Below are 21,327 nucleotides of genomic sequence, written 5' to 3'. Positions count from 1 at the left end.
GGGGCTGGAGAGAGGGCTCACCAGGTCAAGCTCAGCTTGCTGTTATGTCGATGACCTGAGTTTGATTTCCAGAAACTGCATGGTAGGAGAAAAGAACTGACTCTCACAAGTTGTTCTCTGACCTCCACACACACATGCATGGCTTGCCTGTGTCACCCCCACCACATAAATAAATGCTTATTGAGTTAAATTAAGAAGTCTGTTGCGTGAATGAGATATATAAGGACCCTAGATACAGTTCAAGACTGTAGCTACAAGTTTGGTGCAACAGGGTTTTTAAAGATTAGTGCCTAAAGATTTTCCTTTTATTTCCCATGAGTAGTATCCTAATGAACAGTACTGGATTCTGTCAGTGACTTCAACCTAGATGTTGTGGCTCAGCAGAATGTCCCTAAGAGGTCCCTGGAGAATGGTATGAGGGTTGGAGGCTGGGGACTGGGTGCAGAGACTGTGGACAAAGGCAGGTACTGCTACTATTGGTTTAACCCACAGCATGGAACTAGTGCCACTCTTTTTTAATTTAATCATGTGTGTGTGTGTGTCTGTATGTTTGTATATATATATATATATATATTCATTTTTAAAATTATATATATATATATATATTTGTGTGTATGTGTTTTGGTGTACCACAGCACATGTGTGGAAATCAGAGAGGACAACTTTTTTGATTTCTCTGTGTAGACCAGGTTGGTCTTGAACTCACAGAGATCTACCTGCCCTCCCTCGTGTTCCAAGTGCTGAAGGTTAAAGGTGTGTGTCACCACTGCTCAGCCAAAGGACAACTTTTGAGAGTTGGTTCTTTCCCTCTATATGTGAGTCCTAAGGATGGAACTCAGGTCAGCAGGCTTGGCAGGAAGTGGCTTTACCTTCTGAGTTTAATCACCACCCCTTAATATATTCTTTTAAAAAATTATTTTTGCTATTTAAAAATAACGCTTGTGTGCTAGCATGTCCATGAACTCAGGTATCTACTGATCCTAGAAGAGGGGGTCAGGTCCCCTTCATTGGAGCTACAGTTGGCTATCAGCAGCCTGAGGGGGTGCAGAGCCAACTCTCCAACCCCTGTAGTCTCAACTGTTAAGAGAAGTGGTTTTTCTCTGGAAATAAAGTAACTGAATCTCTCTTAGCTTTTTCTCTCTGTGGCCACCTCCAAGATGAGCCAGCAAACCAGACACCAGGTCACCTTCCTTCATCACTGTCACCTCACTGAGCTGGACTTTTGCATATCCAGCTGGTCAGTCAACTATTATGCATGGAACTTCCTCTATGAGCCAATCTCTCTCTCTCTCTCTCTCTCTCTCTCTCTCTCTCTCTCTCTCTCTCTCTCTCTCACACACACACACACACACACAATCAGGGGAGGTGAACTGGTGAACTGATGGTCAGATGGAATGGAGGACAGTCTGATTAGTACTTTAGCCAGAATCTAGAATATCTTCCAAGGGAAGGCTGAGTTCAACCCTCTGCCCATCCCCCACTGGTCCCTCCCAGCATGGAGGTGCCCAGGCATCCAAGCAGGTGTGGAGAAGCAAACAAAAGTGATCAAAGAACAGGGATGAGGCAGCTCTCAGGAGGTCAAGTGGATGAGATCGCCTCCTGAAGAGAACAGCATGCCTCTACTTTCTAGTAGGCAGACCGCCTGCAGCAAGCCTGGTGGCCTTAGAAAGGAGAAGAACAAAGGGTAGATACTGGGGAGGCCAGTGGGTCCCCACACCACCCTGGTGAGCAATCCCAGATTGAAGTGTTAGACAACAGGAAAAGGACAGACTGACCTTGTGTTGGTGTGCACACTCTGAACATGTGTTCATCTAGATGTGCACATGTAATCCCAGCAAGCACTGTCATGAAACTCACCCTAGCTTAGGAGCATGGATCTCCTGAGACTTGCTTTGTAGACCACGCTGGCCTTGAACTCAGATGATGGAGATGGGTCTTGTATTAATCTGTTGCTTTCATTGGTTAATTAATAAAGAAACTGCCTAGGCCCATTTGATAGGCCAACCCTTAGGTGGGTGGAGTAAACAGAACAGAATGCTGGGAGAAAGAAGCTGAGTCAGGGAGTCGCCATGATTCTCCCACTCCAGACAGATGCAGGTTAAGATCCTCCCTGGTAAGCCAGCTCGTGGTACTACACAGAATATTAGAAATGGGTTAGATCAATATGTAAGAGCTAGCCAATAAGAGGCTGGAACTAATGGGCCAGGCAGTGATTAAAAGAATACAGTTTCCGTGTAATTATTTCAGGTATAAAGCTAGCCCTGCAGGCGGCTCGGTGCCAGGGACACAGCCCCGCTGCTCTTAGTACTACAGAATGGCGCCCAGCGTGCTAATGAACTCCACGTAAAACCTGAGAGGGCTTAAAAAGGACACAGAGAGAATTTAAGACAGCTTTTTGCTGTTTGTGGGTTGCGTGCGGCAAAGAAATTGTCCTGACTCAGCAACAGGAAAAAACTGGCTGTTTTAAAATGCCGGCTTTCTGGGCTGTGCCGCCATCGCGATCTCTGTCTGGCTCCTGCTGGAGACAGAGCTTTTGAATGGAGCATTTGGAGTAAAGTGCTATGGCTTGCTTGATGGCAATGTTGACTGCTGTGTGCCTGGAACTGTGTGTGGCTCAGGGGCACCAAATGGCTCTGAGGCAGGAGGGCTCAGCTCCGCCATGCTGAACTGTGCTGGTCTCAGGCAGGAACTACCATAATTACCATAATAACAGCGCAGTTAAGGTTTGGACTGAGCAGGACACAGGCAGTACCATATTATCTGTACATGGTGCAACTTAAGTTTTTAAGAAGTGCTTAACATTTTAAGAAATGCTCCTGGATAGTAAAAAAATTACAGATTCACAATAGAACTGATTCAGACACTGTTGGATGAATGTACATAGGCTTGAGAGAGAGAAAAATATATATATAAAGAATAAAGTTAATGTCTTAAAAAAGGGTAAAGTCTTTAAAGAGACAGAGTACAGATAGTTATAGATTAAAAGAAATAAAGAAAAATAAGCCACGTAAAAATGGAAAATTCACAGAAAGTCTGGATTCTTTGTATTATTGTGTTTTCTTTAAAAATTTTGACTGTGAAGGAGCTAAGTGCAGAGAAACATTTCATTATATGGGCTGCCAAGCTAAACCAGAATGGATATAAGGGTATTATGATTTTAGAATATGGGTCTAAGGATATGATGCTTTGGAGAGGGTCTTCTTTTGTTTTCACAGAGGATGAGACTCTGTGGATTGCGTCTATACCAATATGGTATGATAGACCACGCCTTCCTGAAAGGTTGCTGTGAACACCTTCAGAAAATTACTTCACTCAACTGCCGACTGAGATGACCCTGACACACAGGTTACACCATGAAAGATCTGAATACAGCGCCCCCATTCAGCAGGAAGCAGTTTGGAGAGAAAAAACTGCACCCATGTTCCCAAATATTGTTTATAAATGTTATTTTACATTTAAAGGGGGATATGATATAGATATGAATAATTTGCATTGGTATGATTTTAAGGTCAATTTTGTTATATGTATATGTATTTCTGATCTTGATTAAGGTATTGTGATTGTGTAGTTCATTTTAAAAGTATAATGCATAATTAGGAAATATAGGTTGCTAATGGATAATCATCAATAATAGTCAAATTTGTAGTCATGTTAGTTAGATTTTCTAGATATATAGAGATATATTTCAATTAGATAGGCATTCTTCATATCTTTCAAAGACTACAGAACATGGCATTTAAAATATTTTAATAACTTAGGGCTTTTCATGACAATGAGACACGTCTGCTCCTGGCAGCACCAATCTACTTCAAGATGGGCACCGAAGAGGCTCCTTATGGAGTTTGATAGCCATTTGGGCAAGAAACTGTTCTTGCCTGGACTATTGCATAAACTGGACACAGAGAACCCGCAGAAAGAGGACTGCTGAACTTGCGTAAAGGTGAGATGATCTTTCGGGGTTCCTGATTCATGAAAGAGTCTGCGAGACATTCTGCAGGACACAGCAGATAGTGACTGAACTGTATTTGAAATTTCCTGCTTCATGGAAATATCTGCTGGATACTATGGGCCTGAAGGCTGAAGATGGATGCCCCAACGGTACAGAGGAACTTTGGGTGACTGTCCAGGCAGTGAGATGTCTCTGTCATTTCTAGAGTTTTGGATTTCTTGTTTACTTAGGTAATATTATATCCTTCTGGAGTCTTTGATGGAGTTGAAGAATGGTTAGTTATAGTTACAGTTTTCCATTGTTATGATAAAAGATAAAATAGATATAAATATTGTAACTGTAATTCTTGCTTTATAACTGTTTTGTTATATGTAATTTTACTATGTTAAAGTGAAAGCCTTTTTTGTTTAAACAGAAAAAGGGGAAATGATGGAGATGGGTCTTGTATTAATCTGTTGCTTTCATTGGTTAATTAATAAAGAAACTGCCTAGGCCCATTTGATAGGCCAACCCTTAGGTGGGTGGAGTAAACAGAACAGAATGCTGGGAGAAAGAAGCTGAGTCAGGGAGTCGCCATGATTCTCCCACTCCAGACAGATGCAGGTTAAGATCCTCCCTGGTAAGCCAGCTCGTGGTACTACACAGAATATTAGAAATGGGTTAGATCAATATGTAAGAGCTAGCCAATAAGAGGCTGGAACTAATGAGCTAGGCAGTGTTCAAAAGAATACAGTTTCCGTGTAATTATTTCGGGGCATAAGTTAGCCATGCGGGCGGCTGGGTGCCGGGGACGCAGCCCTGCCGCTCATATTACAACACTCAGAGATCTGCCTGCCTCTGCCTCCTGAGTACTGGAATTGAAGGTGTGTGCCACCACGCCTGGCAGATGTTTAAAACATATTCACAAGGCCTGGGAGGGGGTAGGGTGCTTGCCCTGTGTGCCCAAAGCCGTGGCTGTTTCCCATTGCCACAGAAAGCTGGCTGTGGTGTAGCAGGACGGCACACGCCCACCATCCTGCCACTAGACAGACAGGAAATACATGTTAAAGGCAAGACTGAAAGACAGGAAAACCTCAGTGAGAAGAGAAAGGCCCACTCACTGGCCTCTCATTAGCAATGAAGCAGGAATCTCAACATCTACCAACTACTGACGGCTTCTCCCTTCCCCACCACAAACTTGCATCTTCCACGGAATCCGACCAGACTCAACAGACATGGGAAGGTCATGGACTACACTCCTTGCACAACCCTAGTGGCTCCTGGTCTTACTTTATCAGATTATAAATCAGCCCAAGGCACCTGACTACCTTATCATTTCTCTTATCAAGAGAGAAAAGAGGGAGGGTTCCTAAAAACTTTTTGAAATGCAACTTTATAGCCACCAAAATGGAGTAACCCTAAAACACTCAATTGCATCCCTCTCTCCAAGAGCCCATAGGGAAACTTGGGTATGCCTCAGTCTCCTCCCACTCCCCCTTGAGAAGCAGAGGCCCACACATGGGGTTGACTTTCTGAGTGTCTTCTCCTAATTCTCATGCTTGAGACTCCATTAAAATACCTTTAATACAAATCTCCAATTCTGCTTCATAGTGGCTCAGCCTGAGACTTTTTTTCTGAGTTAGAGCCACAAATCCAGGCTTAGCCTGAGTTCCCTTGGATTAGGGAGACTCCTCGGGCTGCTGAGGGTGACGGCATGAGGCTGTGGCTGTGTCTCTGTCCCCTTTTTACTGACAAATCCAAGGGTTTGTGTATCTCAGGGGTGGAGCATATGCAAGGCCCTGATTCAATTCCTAGTACAACACAGAAAACAAAGCAAAAGGAGTCCATCTTTTTATGAAGGAGGATGGGGCTCTCTCTTCTTTCAGGCTAACAGTCCACAGCTCCCTCCTGCACGCGCCTCTCTGGCCGGACCCACACCTGAGACTCTGCACTCTCACAGTGGCTCAAGCTGTCCGTATTACTTCACATACCTCCCTCTTCCCCTCCAAGTATTAGCTGTCTATGACCGATGACGACGAGACCTTGTTACTTTGCTCCTGGGTTGCCTGGGTGCACACAGTTCTTTCACGGAACCTCCCGTGGTCAGGCTTCTAATCCATCATCTTACCCGAAATCTCTCCAGTGGTGGGCGTGCAAGTGCTGCCATGCTTGGCTTTCTACACACTTGGGCTTGGTGTTACACACTGGTCCCTCTGCTTGCCTGCGACACTTTATGGACCGAGCTACACTCCCAGCCCCAAAAGCCCCTTTGTTACAAACCAAGCATCTTTGATTCCATTGCTGTAAAAAGATTCTAACAAATACAACATAACACAAAATAGAAACTTCTTGAAGTACTTCTATCTAGGTCCGTGTTTCATTAGAAGCTAGCTACAGATTTCCTTCCAGTCACTTAGCAGAAGACTCAGAAGTTTCTAGACATTCCGCATTAAACACGGCCATCTTTCCACACTGTGGCTGATCCTTGGCCCAGAACCATACAGATTCCTGATAAATTTATCCTGATTAGAGAACTGTGTACTCCTGCCAGGTACCTGTTGAGTGTAGGGCCGAGCAGCTTGGTGACCAAGCAGGTGAAGCAGCAGCTTCTAGGCTGTAGTAGTTTGAATGCACTTGGCCCCCATGAGCTCACAGAGAGTGGCACCACTGGGAGAGGCACCACTGGGAGATGTGGCTTTGTTGGAGTAGGCATGTTTTTGTGGGAGGAAAGTGTGTCACTGTGGGGTTGGACTTTGAGGTCTCCTGTGTTCCAGATACCGCCCATTGTCACAGTTCACTTCCTGTTGCCTCTGGATCAAGATGCAGGACTCTCAGCTCCTTCTCTAACACCATGTCTGCCTGCATGCCGCCATGTCCCACCATGATGATAATGGGCTAAATCTCTAAACTATAAGCCACCCAACTAAATGCTTTCCTTTATAAGAGTTGCTGTGGTCATGGTGACTCTTCACAGTAATAAAAACCCCCTAAGACATATGCCAAGAGTGTTCTCAACCTTTCTCAAATCTACTAAGTTGTGATAATTCATGAAAAATATCCCCTTCAGGGGATTGGAGAGATGGGTCAGAGGCTAAGAGCACTGGCTGCTCTTATAGAGGACTGGGGTTTAATTCCCAGTACCCAGATAGTGACTCACAAAACTATCTCTGCAGCTCCAGACCCAGCAGATCTTATACCTTTTTCTGGCCTCTGTGTGCGGTACCCTCACCCTCTGGTACACACACGGTACACGGACATATGTTACATGCCGGTAAAACATCCATATACATAAAATATAAATAAAGAGGAAACCCCCTCAGGTCTCTTGACATAGACTGTAACGAAATTTTTATGGACAACTAAGGTTCTCCATTATTAACTACGTGCTCCTCCACTTACTCAGCCTTGGGTAACATGGTTGGGCCTGAAACCAAAAGGCCTGGCTCTTGAATCCACTCTAAATCCCACCTCCTCCCCTCTAAGAAAATATTGCTCTGCTGTCGATTATGCACAAGGCCGTTTGGTCAACATCCCAAACCCAACAAAACCACGACTATTACCTGGGGACAAGCCCAGTGACCCAGAAACTCCGATTCTCATGGCTTCTGAGTAGACGCAATCTGAAGCTCATCACAGCCGCATTCTTAGCAAGTAATCAGGATGCCTGAAACTGAGCCCACCGTGCTCCCCTTGAAAACTAGCCAGCGAGAAGAAACACAAGACGGTGGGGGACAGGAGAACACTCTGTGAGCTGCCCACCTCTTTCCATTGCTATCTCGCAGCATTGCTTTCCCCATCACTCGGGACTTGGTCTCCAGCTCCTGTACCTCCTCCAGCAGTGTCTTTTTGCAGGTGTGCTTGGCCCTGGAGCAGAAGAAACAGACAGGAGAAGATGGCATGTGACCGTGACATAGCTCTGAAGACTGCTAATCCTCCTCCCTGACACACCAAGGTGCCCCCTGGACACCCCCCCTGGCACATCAAGGTGCCCCCGGACACCCTCCCTGACACACCAAGGTGCCCCCTGGACACTTTCCTTGGCACATCGAGGTGCTCCCTGTCTATCTTCCCTAGCACACCAAGGTGCCCTCTGGACACCTCTGGCACAGCGAGGTACCCTCTGGATAAGCTGGCATGTCACAGGGGTTCACCTCCTCAGCCCAAATCATCCTGAGTACCTCGGATGAGACCTGGACTGTGAAACACAGGTATCCTACTCCATAAAAGCTGGGGACCAGGCAATTCTAACCAAGGACAAGAGGAGTCCCAGAGATCAAACAGTTGGTCCCTAGAGCTTCCGCTGTAGGCTACGAAGCCCATGAGATATGTTAAGCCTTTCTCTTTGCACAGGTTCTGGTCCTTGTTTCCTGCTCAGCTAGGTCACAGAGACCAGAGCTAGCAGTGCTTGCCTCCCTGTTTACCGTCACAAGAACCAGTGCTTGAGCAGAGATGAGGTCTAGGATACCAGAATTCTTGCTCTTAGTGCAAAACCTTGGTCTGAGGTTTGGAATCAATACCCATCCAGTGCAGCTTTCCCATCCTCCTCTGGCCTCGGTTTACTCAGGAAACCCAGGGCTGGTTTCCTGCCACAGTGAGAAACCTGGCCTGAGGCTTGGTCCCTCCTGGGTAGCAGAGGAATTACCCACTCCCTTTTCCTGGCTAAATGAAATCCCTCGCAATGGTCAAATAATCTGTCGGTCTCAGGTTCCTCTAAATTAAAGCTAAACTGTAACCTGTTGAACACATATATTCAGCTTCTGCGCTGCACCCCATGGCCATGCACACTCGGTGGAACTAAAAATGGCATCGTCATCACCAGGGCGGTGTCTCCAAAAGAGACACTGACTTTCTGGTTTCAAGACATTTTATCTCTTTTTGTTTTGTCTATCCTGGGAATTGAGCCCTGGCATGGTACATGCTAGGCAAATGCTTTGCCACTGAGTGACCCTTCCACTACCCCAGCTTGCTAACTCTCTCTCTCTCTCTCTCTCGCTCTCTCTCCATTCTGTTTCCTCATTAAACAAATCTTATGTCTATGCATTAATTTTTATAAAATTTGAAACTAAGCAAAACTACACAAAACTAAAATTGGTCCTCTGGTTGGAAACATATAGATGAAGAAAAGGGAAAAGGGATTTAACAAGAAATAGGCTGGGAATGTGGCTTAGTTAGTAGAGCATTCATCCCTCTGCACAAGGCCTGAGGCTCAATTCCTAGCACCACTGCCACCACCACCATCACCACCATCACCACCACCACCACCATCACCACCATCACCACCACCACCACCACCACCATCACCACCACCACCACCATCACCACCACCACCACCACCACCGTCACCACCACCACCACCATCACCACCACCACCATCACCACCATCACCACCATCACCACCACCACCACCATCACCGTCACCACCACCACCATCACCACCATCACCACCACCACCACCATCACCGTCACCACCACCACCACCATCACCGTCACCACCACCACCATCACCACCATCACCACCATCATCACCATCACCACCATCATCACCATCACCACCACCACCACCACCACCACCATCACCACCACCACCACCATCACCACCATCACCACCACCACCACCACCATCACCACCATCACCACCATCACCACCACCACCACCACCACCACCACCACCACCACCACCACCACCATCACCACCATCACCACCACCACCATCACCACCATCACCACCACCACCATCACCATCATCATCATCACCACCAACATCACCACCACCATCACCATCTCCACCACCACCACCACCACCGCCACCACCATCTCTGCCACCACCATCACTGCCACCACCATCACCACCATCACCACCACCACCATCCCCGCTACCACCATCACCACCATCATCATCACCATCACCACCACCACCATCGCCGCCCCCACCACCACCATCAAAATCATCACCATCACTGCCACCGCCACCACCACCACCAACAACAATAACAACAAAAAGGAAAAGGAAAAAAGTAGGCTAGATAAAGGAAACAAAATGCTGTGTACAGAAAGTCATGACAATCTTAAGGGAGCAGTGCCGGTGGTCTCCTTAGGAACGGCTCTGCCACATCCTCATGCTGATGAACTGTGTTTAAGGAGTTTTTTCCTTTTTTTTCTTTCACCCAGCTGTAGACAGGCTAGGACCCAGAAATAACTGAGTGTGACTGCGCAGCAGTGGAAATGGTGACCGGGAGACGGGGTTTGCTCCTCCCAGCAGTCCTCCGCACCTAAGGACAGTGGGCCTGCTCGGATACAGCAGCTCACCCAGCACTTCATGTTAATCTCTAATGGAGTCCTAGCAGGAAGACATGGGCGATGCGCCTGCCATCCTTCCTCACAGAGTAAACAAGTCAAAACTGCACAGGCCTTAACACATGATACCTTAATTACTTCAGACGGAGTTCTGAGGCTCAGTATCGATAAAATACCAAGTTCAAAGAGGGAGCAATGGAATTTTTAAGTTAAACAACAAATGAGAATATGGCCAATATTTTGCAGGAGAGAGAAAGGACATTTACACGTATGCTGTCCAGTATTGCTAAATGTTCCTGTGTTGATAATAGACAAAGTGACATGCTCCACCTTCAAAGTCACTTTCCACTAGGGTGGGCATGCTTCCCCATATTGCCCTCCCTTCTGCACAGGACAGAGCACTTCTGGGCTAGCCCCACTGCTGTCTTCTGGGTCAGGAGAGACAAAGCTGCTGTGGGTTGAGACAGGAAGAACAGACATGGAATGGGCGTAGGATAATGGAACCTGAAGCCTAGGCCAAGAAACAAAGGACGTGACACCCAGCATTGCAGACACTGGCCTCGGGAGGGCAACAGCTTGCTCGCTTCCATAAAGCCAGAAACTATTTTCTCTGAGGATGCAACGTCAGGCTGGCTTCTGTGAGCTAGGCTTGGGACTCAGCCCCTCTTGAGAGCCCTGGGTTGTAAGCTCATGTAGCACTGGACTAGAAGGATGTCAGAAATTTCAAAGCACTTCCTCAAGGACTATGACCTACTAAGGGCTGAAGTCAGTAGAATACCGATCTTAAGTCTCCCTGTAAAACACACGTGTAGTGATTTCACACTGACCCGCTATCAAGGCAAAGCTAGATGCATTTGCCATTGGTGTGTGGTCACATTTCACTGAGAACTCAGAAGTCAGATTATTATCTGCGTCTTTCCCTCAGTGCCCCAGCTTCCTTAATTTCATCCCATTCAAGGCATTAGGTGACTACAGGAGGGAGAGACTCGAGCTATCTGGGGGCCGACAGATGAGCCACTCTGGGCCTTCTGGGGCAGGAAAGAACATCTCTGGGTTTTAAGGGACTTTTGTCTTTTTTATTAGCTTTAGTTGTACAAAGGAGCGGGTTTCACGTGCGCGCGCGCGCGCGCGTGTGTGTGTGTGTGTGTGTGTGTGTGTGTGTAAAATCATTTTCAGCCCCCCATTACCTTCTCTAGCTCACCTCCCCTGGTCCCAGCCCTCTTCTGCTTTCATGGCCCCTTAGGTTACTTTAAAAGGAAACAGCTTGGGGTGGCATCTTGAACGTCACATAGTTTTGTTTCTAGAACTTAAGATCTAAGCTCGCTCTTTTGCACTCAAGAACAGCCAGCCAATCGGAAACATCAAATTCCGTGGCTGAAAGCGGAAACACAGTGTGCTTCAACAGAAACTGGTTTGGTTAGAATGTTAAAATACAATCAAGGCCCATTTGTACACAGAAATTGCCTTTATTGCCATTTAACTACCTATCTGAAACTATCCGGAAATGAAGTCATTCTGGGATTGGGGGAATGTACTGTATGATGCCTAGTGAAAAAGACAGGAGACTCATTTCATAAAAGGAAGAGTGCTCCTTCACGGTCGGTGGCCTTGAGCTCCGCACCGCTTCTAGAGCATGACAGTAACCAGTTTCTCCTGGATGCGGAGCCACACCTACCTGGCAGTTTGCTTATGCTGTCACAGGTAAGTGTTTTTGGGAGAATGCAGGCTAACAGATATTAAAACAGTTCTGCACGGTTTACACTCCACACATCTAACAAGACTCCTCACTAGCCAGGGGTCACAGAGAGTCGATTATGTTAATAAACAATAGGGCCATTAGGGCCCTCATCAAACTTTTGAGAAATAATAGAGCAGGCTTTTTATGGTGTTCCAAATCTGACTTCAGATAGGCTAACAATGGGTCTTCATCCAGAAAGCTGACAAACTGTGGGAAAAGCGAATGACCTCATCCTGATTTTCTCTTTTTCCTCTTAGCAGCCCAGGTCCTGGAATGGAGATAAGGGGCTGGCTAAGGGAAGGAAGAGGTGCCTAGAAGTGAGTCACTCAACCTCTTAGGTGCTCATGATGTCCCCTTGAAAAGCCAGGCCTGCTCTGTAAGAAAGTTTCCAAAGACAGGGCAACAGCCCTTGGCAGCGCCTGCAGTATCAGCATTCATGAACTGAGGCAGGGAAATCTTAACATCAGGGCCAGCCTGGGCTATGCAGAAAGAACTTATCTTAAAACAAAATGAACCCCCCCCCCAAAAAAAAAACGAAAAAAAAAAAAAACAAGGGCTGGGAGTATCGCTCAGTGGGAGAATCTTTTGTTAGTGCGAGGGCTGTGTTAGAGAAAGAGAGCGAGACATCAGAAAACAAAGGATGGGAGGATGTAGACAAAGTGACATAAAATTATTTTATTGCTACTTCATAACGAACTTTGCTACTGATACGCATCTTAATGTAAATATCGGATATGCGATTCCCACAGGAGTCGCGACCCACAGGTTGAGAATCACTGTGTAGAACATGCTGGGCCATGGGAGTGTGGAGAACATTTTCTAAAGCTTTGCAGAACGGCAGTTCAGACACAAGGGTCACAGGGGAGTTCTGTGGCTTTGCCAGGGGCAATCGGTCTACCACATGCTTTCTGTCCTTGGGAGGAGCCACCAGATTCACTGGCCTTGGCAAATTCCAGCTCCCAGTATAATATGGGCCCACATACATTCACATAACTCTTGTTCTTCAGGATGGGGACAGCAGAAGTTTAGGCATCAAGCAGATATTGTAAATGGGCATATATGTTGGGCAGTGGTGGCGCACACCTTTAATCCCAGCACTCGGGAGGCAGAGGCAGAGGATCTCTGTGAGTTTGAGGCCAGCCTGGTCTAAAGAGTGAGTTTCAGGATAGTCAGGACTGTTTCACAGAGAAACCCTGTCTAGAAAAAAAAAAACAAAAAACAAAGACGCAAATGGGCATATACTTTGGGCTAATTTAACACACTGTTCTAGCTCCTCTCAATAACGCAAGAGCAAAATGCATTCAGAGAGTGGTTATGTAAGTCAGTAGGGCCCCTTCTGGCTTTGCCAAATGATAGGAGGCCATTCCTAGGAGAAGCTGTGCTTACCAACCCTGCCAGGCAGCAGGCAGCCCCTTCCAGAGCCCCAACAACACAGCCGTCAAGGGTAGCCCTCCCTGCTGGCTCCTCAGACCTCTCCGTGGGGTTCCGGTCCCAGCTGGAACCCAGCTGGCAAGCTCCTTGGAGAGAAAGTGATTTTTACTCTTCCCATATGCCAGAGCGGGAAGTAGTATCATCTGATTTATCATCGTTAAAATGTAAATGGTGTTAATTTTATAGCCTAGGTCCTACAAATGGGACGGAGACAAGTCTTGCTGGAGGCAAGAGATCATCTGTCTGCTTCATGGTGACAGAGGGCTTGTACTTGCAATGTACTGGAAGGGGTTCTGAAGACACAGGGAAGGCAGATCCTTTGCGACCCTCTTGCAAAACTCTCTTGTTGAAATGAAACAAAGATACTTTTGCTGAAGACTCACTTGGCAGAAGGAATGAGCCTCAATAAAACTCTGCTTTCATGGCATTAATTTAAGATAGCTGAATTAAGATAGTTGGGGACAAATTTGTAAGCCCGTAATTACTTCCCGTCAGATGCAGCCAAGTGAAGGAGCTCGGCCCTCAAGCTAACTTATTTGCAGAGTTGTACAAACTCAGCTAGGGAATAAACATGTTGTGCCCAAACTGGGCCTACTGGCTCAAGGAACACGTGACGGAATGACTATTTTCCTCACAGGGCGTCTAGTAGGTTAAGGAAATATCTTTCCTGGCTCTAGCCATACTGCAGGTTCCAATTGTGCCGTTTACAGAACACAGTCATAGCAGACGAAAAAGAGCAGTTGGTTAGATAAGAAATGAGTTTAAGAAGTTAAAATGATTTGGGCTTTGGTAGTAGTCGAAAAACTTAGCGGAAGAAAAACATAAGCAAAATATTCATTCTAGGAAAATTATTGTTCCCCTCTCTCTGCGCCAGCATAGTCAGCTGTGAAGATAGTGGCCAAATGAAGACTTTTTCAAAAGATATCCCCGTCAGGCAAGAATAATTCCCGCTGAGTGTGGGAGGAATGAAGAGATAAAAATGAGACCTGGTGTCTTTTCCTGGAAGGCTTGGGTTAAAAATCTCATTTTGCTACCTCAGGGCCCTGAAATAATTGTGGTTTGCCCAAGTTAGAAGTCTCAATTTTCAGGGAAATTGGCCATATTTCTAGGAGGAACTGGGCCCATCTGAACCTAAACCAGTACTATGGGCCTTAGAGCTATCTCTCATCTTCTCCTGAATGAAGTTAGAGGTTAGATTCTCTTGGGACGCCAGCGTTTCTTTATATTTTAGGAAAGGTATGAACGGAAAACAGAGGAGCGGGAAAGCAAGTTTGAGTTATTTCCCATGTAATCTGCATTATAATTTTATATTTGTGATGAGATTTTCTTACAGAGGTGTAAAATCGGCTCTTGAGAAGAACTGATTGGCAGGGCTCCTGCTGTGAGCTGGTTAGAAGGATGAGGTCTCCTTCCCTTCTGTCAGAGGAGTGACTGACGTGTCTTTGATTTTCTACTGTACACGGGGCTGAGAGCCAGGCACTATCTGGGCTTGCTTGGCATCAGCTTTAAGGTGTGGAAAGAGTCTTTGGTCGTGTTTCCTAAGCGTGATGAGATGCGTCTGTTTTTGGACGCAGACTTAACAGTCACACACAAGGCAATGGCCCTACTGGCTGTCACATGACCTCTGCTCTGTGTTCCTTTGCCTCTGCATTCTCCTATCAAAATGAAGCACAAGCTGGGTGGTAGTGGCGCAGACCTTTAATCCCAACACTCGGGAGGCAGAGGTAGGCGGATCTCTGTGAGTTCGAGGCCAGCCTGGTCTACAAGAGCTAGTTCCAGGACAGGAACCAAAAAGCTACGGAGAAACCCTGTCTCGAAAATCCAAAAAAAAAAAAAAAAAAAAAAAAAACAACCAAAAAACCCATGAAGCACAAGCTTAAACTTAAACAACCTCCCCCAAATAAAAAAGTAACCCCTTTTGTTTGGTAAGCGCCAGGAGTCCCGTTTCCCATAGCCCCCAGTGTGAGGCAGCTGTAAGGAGAGAGGTACAAAGCCTGAAGGCATGACGTCACTCTGTACTTACGCTCGCCACACCACATCTTCAATCAGACACGCAGTTGGAACCAGGAACAATCCCAACCAGAATGATGCAGAGCTCAGGACCATGGTCGCCTGCAAGAAACACAAGTCACAGTCTATTACAGGTTCTCCGTCAAATGGCGGGAGGCGATTTAATCAGTGGGGCGCATCCCACAACATGGAAGCGATGGGGAGGCTGGGGACAGCTGGCCTGGCTCCTTGTCTGGTCTCTGCTGGCTCTCACCTCTATCCTTTCAGCTTGGCTTGTGGTGTTGTCCCTGCTTTGGAACCTCAAGCTCCCTCCTGAACAAAATGCTGTTCTAATTCCCCACAGAGAGAAAAGTTAGCGCCATCCTTCTGTGAAATCAACTGCTTCCTGGGGCTCCCTTTGTTCACTGTGAGCGGCCCACTTCCCTTTAGTGCTCTTCATGGGCCCAGCATCCCATGGCTGACCAGTGCAAAGGCCATTGGTTCCCTCCATTCGGAAGTGGAAGATGTCCTTGTTACCTGGCTTCAGGGGGTTGGAAACATGGGGTCGGGCGTGGGCAAGCATGAGTTATAGGAGAACTCCTTTGTTAAGTTTTATTGCAGATTGTTTTTTTCTATTTTTATGTCTTATAACTCATCTTTCAACTCCTGAGCCTACAGCCTGACTGTCCCCAGGCAGGGACCACAGGTGTACACCACATGCTGGGCTTAAGAAGACAAGGTAAGAAGGTAGAGTGAGCCAGTGACAGAGACAACAGTGTCAGTTCAAGGGCCAGCCTGGTTATGTGAGGTGCTGTGTCAATATCCCCTCCCTCAATCAACAACAGCACCAGCAGCACACAACACACCAACCCCAAACACCACAAACCAAAGGGCAGCTAGAGAGGGACCGAGGGAGATGACAGCAAGGGAAGAGAGGGCACGGAACACAGCTTTTGGTGGACTTTCTTGCTCCCAGCCCTGTGAGCGCAGGACAGTTTGGGTTGGCAGCACAGAGGCTGGGAGGCAGAGAGTGGCAGCTAATTGTAGTAAGGGAGATGCTGGGGACCGAAGCAGAGGGTGGGAGCAGCTTGTTCTGAACAGAAATGGGGACTGGGGGTCCTGACTCCTCATAGTTTGGTTTTGAGTAAACAAAGGTCGGGAGCATGGCTGAAGACTGGCAAGACAGTTTCACAGGGCAGCTGTCTGGCTAAGGGAGCGGAGCTAAAGTATGGCTGGGTCCTGCTGCTCCCTGGGTTTCTTTCCATTTCACTGACTGACGTGTTTTGCTAGAACTTAGTGCACAGTGGGGTTAGGGTCACAGAGGTGAGGGCTGCAGAGGTGAGGGCCACATGACTGAGGGCCACAGGGGTGAGGGTCACAGAGGTGAGGGTCACAGAGGTAAAGTTCACAGAAGTGAGGGCTGTAGAGGTGAGGGCCGCATGACTGAGGGCCACAGGGGTGAGGGTCACAGAGGTGAGGATCACAGAGGTAAGGTTCACAGAAGTGAGGGCTGTAGAGGTGAGGGCCGCAGAGGTGAGGGCTGCAGAGGTGAAGGCCACAGGGGTGAGGGTCACAGAGGTGAGAGCCGCAGAGGTGAGAGCCGCAGAGGTGAGAACCGCAGAGGTGAGGTTCACGGGGTGGGGGGAAAAGCAGAGGGACTGAGACTGTCATCTCTCTACCTCAAAGGGACTGCAGGGATGGAGAATCAGGGGGATCCCGGAGCAACTCCTTTCCCCTGGTCGCAGCTTGGCATCTGAGCATCAACTCAGGCTACCTTGTTGCTTTTTCTACTTGCAGGGCCTCTGCGAGAGCATCCCATAGTCAGAGCTCGTACGTAGCCTGTCTGGACAAGCCCACATCTGATCACAGCTTCTTGCCTCTGAGCTCCATCATACATGTGACCCTGCTTGTGGCTCTTGGCATTCATGACAATTCTGCTGACCCACAGTGAAGGTTGAGGCAGGGGAAACAAAAGTACAGCTTGGTCCCTGACTTTTCCCAAAGTTGAGAGTATCCATTTTTGTGAAAGAGATATCTTAGAGTATGCAAACATGCGAGTGTGTTTTCCTATCAATCATCCCTCCGGGAATTCAACCCACGAAAGGGAAGTATGAAGAGGCAAGGCAAGAATATTCTTGAAAGCGCTCTCCTAGCATAGAAACGTGAAGGGAGACAATGGCTTCTTGAACGGATTATAGTCCGCAGTGAAAGAAACATTACACTTACTGTACGGACATAGAGATGTCACATCACATCGCTAAATTAACCAGATGCTTTCGAAGACCCTCCAAGGGATGCTGTCATACGGTCTGTGGACAAGGCAGGGCCACTGATCCAAGCCTTAAGCTAAGCCTGAAGTGGTCTTTCCAGACACACTGAGGAAACCCAGGGAACATCACCCCAAACACTGCATCTGGGAACAATGAGGAATTTTAATCCCACACATAAGGGTCAGCAAGTATTGATGAGACTTTTCTCTGCTTGTCCTGTTTCCATCTGGAGAAGAGATCCAGCAGTTAGGATCCCCGTGGCCCTTAGTCTTCTCACTGGAGTGCCATCAGCGAAGAGGATTAAATTTCCCTCCCAGAGGAAGACGACACCGGGGTCCAACAGGACACCAGAGAACTTTGGCTCTTCAGGCCCAATCCCACCCCTCAAGATTTTTCTCTTCCTTGACAACTCCGTGTGCTCCCCTTCCCCTTCCCGCTCCCCTGTGGAGCTTCTAGATCTCAGAGATAACTGGGAGCTCTCTTTCTTGAGAAAGAGAGGGAAAATACAAGCACACATTTCCCCAGAGACTATACCATTGCCAGTTGATTTCAGTAGATTTGAAGCGTCACTGGTTGAAGGGGAAAGAGAAAGGATATTTCCCCCAATGATAGACCAACACGCGTCTGCACCTTGCCTAGTAGGCAGTGGACGTACGTTAGTCTCCATCAACACGCATCGTCATGTTATCATGTGTCATGTCATACCCCCACATTTAACAAGGTGGAGCGGTGTGGTAGAGTACATCTTTGATCCCAGCACTCAGGAGCAGAGGTTGCTGATCTCTGTGAGTTTGAGGCCAGCCAGGTCTACAGTGAGTTCCGGACTAGGAAGGGCTACATAGGTAGACCCTGCCTCAAAAAGAAAATAAAACCAACCAACCAACCAAACAAGAACTTTCCAGAATGCAAAGTATGTGGAGTGGCTCATACCCTGGTGGTCTGGACAGGATCTCCCTCGTCATACATGCAGCTGCTTATGCGATTGGGAAAAACACACGAAGGACACGTTGAACATGTGTGTGGGTGGCGACCATAAGGAGCTGTGTCCTCACATCTCTTGGTCTATCTCTACTTCCTGTTTTTCTATAGAAAACAAGTGTTAGTAAGTGACAGCAAGGTCAACTTCCACTCTCTACCCAGGTAACCTAGGCAGGTGCTGGACCAGCTCCGTGACTAATGTTGTCTACAGAGTCCACGGATACACTGTGACTGTGAATGGCCAGGCTGGTGCTCGGTGCGTGGAAGGATGGGATCAGGCTCTCCTGAGGAGGATATGGGTGAGAAACGTCTGCTGGGTTCGCTTATTAAAGAATCCAGTCATCCCACAACAATGCATTGCTTCAAACTGAGTCCAAGACTCAAAGAGAGCCATAGGTACGCTATCATTCCACGGTTGGTCTTTAGAGCTCGGGGCTATGACTATGAAGCATACAGAACTGACATTAAAGGTGTGTCTCAGAAACGTTGGAAAGATGTGGTGAAAGGCCAGCTGGCCTGGGTCTGAAAGAGCATGGGATAAAACCGGAGTCGCTGAACATAGCGGACAATGAGGACTACTGAGAACTCAAGAACAATGGCAATGGGTTTTTGATCCTACGGCACGTACTGGCTTTGTGGGAGCCTAGGCAGTTTGGACGCTCACCTTACTAGACTTGGATGGAGGTGGGTGGTCCTTGGACTTCCCACAGGGCAGGGAACCCTGATTGCTCTTAGGGCTGATGAGGGAGGGGGACTTGATTGGGGGAGGGGGAGGAAAATGGGAGGCAGTGGCGGGGAGGAGGCAGAAATCTTTAATAAATAAATAAATTTAAAAAAATAATAAAAAAAGAAAGATGTGGTGAGTGTGGAGAAGGCTACAGTTTCTCTGCAAGGAACGGGGACCAAGGCTGTTGGGTGCCACTGTGTAGTAAGGTGTTCCTTAAAGCACAGTACTCAGATCTCTACAGACATTTATTTTTAAAGATTTATTTATTTATTAAGTATACAATATACTGCTGGCAAGGAAGACACCAGGTCTCCTTACAGATGGTTGTGAGCCACCATGTGGTTGCTGGGAATTGAACTCGGGATGTCTGGAAAAGCAGCCAGTGCTCTTACCCTCTGAGCCATCTCTCCAGCCCCTCTGCAGACATTTTTAAAGGAATAAAAACACTGTGCTATCTTCACACACCCGTCTCCAGAGAGGAATCCCCCCAGCTATGGTGTCCAGACCTTGAACCAGCTCCCTGTCCTAACTTCAGGGAGACCAGACCCTCCCCTCTCCCCGAGTGAGTGTCCAGAGAGGAAGGAAGCCCCAAAGTCCCAGGTGAACACAGGTCTCACTACGGGACCTTAGCATCTGCTTCCGCCAGAAACTCCAGGTACTAGCTTCACATTTTAAATAAAAGAATTTCTGTAGAATGTAGGAAATAATAAAAACAGAAACACTGAAGGGGACGAGAGCTCCACCCTGCCCAGCAACACAGGGATAGATTAGAATGTGAGCCTGTGCTAGGCTTTGCTTGTGGCCCATGTAACCTTCTTGACCTGTTATCTACCCCATGCTTGGAGACCAATTTTCAAGTCAAAGGCTAAAGAGCTTCAGTCTGGCTTGTGAGTACGTCTCTCCAAAGCTCTGCTGTCTATGAACGTGCAGGCGAAGGGTTAGGACATTCTCTGCCCTTTCTACTGGGAGCAGATTTGGTTGTGCTTGCTTATTTTGTTTTGGTTTTTGAAACTGAGTTTATTCTCTAGCCCAGGCTGGCCTTGGACCCCAGCCTCAGTCTCCTGCTTTGGTCTTCTGAATGCTGGAATTGGAGGAGTCAACTTTAGGGTGAGCTTTTCTCTGCGGGGTGGTGACAAGCTTGGTCTGTCCAGGTTGTTGGGCAGCAGCTTACACAGATGGGATCTGTGTGGCCCTCGGGAGGCCTGAGCGACTGGCAAGTGCACTGTGCACACATCGCTGGGAATAGGGCTCTCCTGTGTCTATCCTTTCCAGCCAATTTCTGTCCCACAAAACAATGGCTGCCCTGATTTGTAGCATTGGAGCAGTCCGGCTGATTCTAGAATGTCATCTAAATGACACAACAGAGCATGGGTTTGTTTGATCTGACTTTCTTCACTCAACATAAGGCCGTCGAGATGAGCCGTGTTGCACGGTGGATCTGGACACACCCCCATTCTCTCTCTGGCAGGCATTGTGCGAGTCTAGGGCATCTTGTTTATTCTCTCTCCTGCTGATGGACATCTGGGTCATTTCCACCTCGGGCCTGTTGCTCAGAATAAGGCTGCTGTGCAGGTCTTTGCACAGTCTTGTTTTATGGACATGTTTCCATTCCTTTCAGGTAAACACCTAGGAGTGGGAATGCCCCGTCACCAAGAAGCCCGTGATTCACCTCACAGGAAGTCCAGAAGGCCACCGATGGCCATACAAACACAGCAGTGTGAGCCATTCCAGTGCTTCCTATCCTGGCAGCTGCTGGCTTTTTGTCACCCCAGTGGCTCCCTGGAGCAATGACACCCTTCACAGAGCAGGACTACTCTCACTAAGGGTCACCACGCCTGGGGATAAAGAGGAGGAAGCTCCCCCGGAAAGGGAAGCTGATCTTTTCTGAGCAGGTGTGGTGGCTCATGCCTACTGTCAATCCCAGTACTCAGGAGGCTGAGGTGGGAGGCCTGCTTTGAGTTCGAGGTCAGCT

General features: G+C 47.6%; 1 protein-coding gene across 3 annotated transcripts in view; it reads right to left on the bottom strand.

Annotated features, from left to right (window-relative positions):
• The window catches only part of Atp8a2 (ATPase phospholipid transporting 8A2), a 568,530-nt gene that overhangs the window by 56,258 nt on the left and 490,945 nt on the right, over positions 1-21,327 (bottom strand). For all 3 annotated transcript variants that reach the window (XM_057785806.1, XM_057785804.1, XM_057785805.1), the window contains exons 34-35: positions 15,415-15,503; positions 7,688-7,792 (exon numbers count right to left, since the gene is read on the bottom strand). In XM_057785806.1, the coding sequence (XP_057641789.1) occupies positions 7,688-7,792; positions 15,415-15,503 (194 nt within the window). The remainder of the gene's footprint in view (positions 1-7,687; positions 7,793-15,414; positions 15,504-21,327) is intronic.

Source organism: Chionomys nivalis, chromosome 12 (genome assembly GCF_950005125.1).
Source record: "Chionomys nivalis chromosome 12, mChiNiv1.1, whole genome shotgun sequence".
In the NCBI taxonomy this organism is placed as follows: Eukaryota; Metazoa; Chordata; class Mammalia; order Rodentia; family Cricetidae; genus Chionomys; species Chionomys nivalis.
Note: the sequence above shows the minus strand (reverse complement) of the source record. Positions and strands in the feature narration are given on the sequence as shown.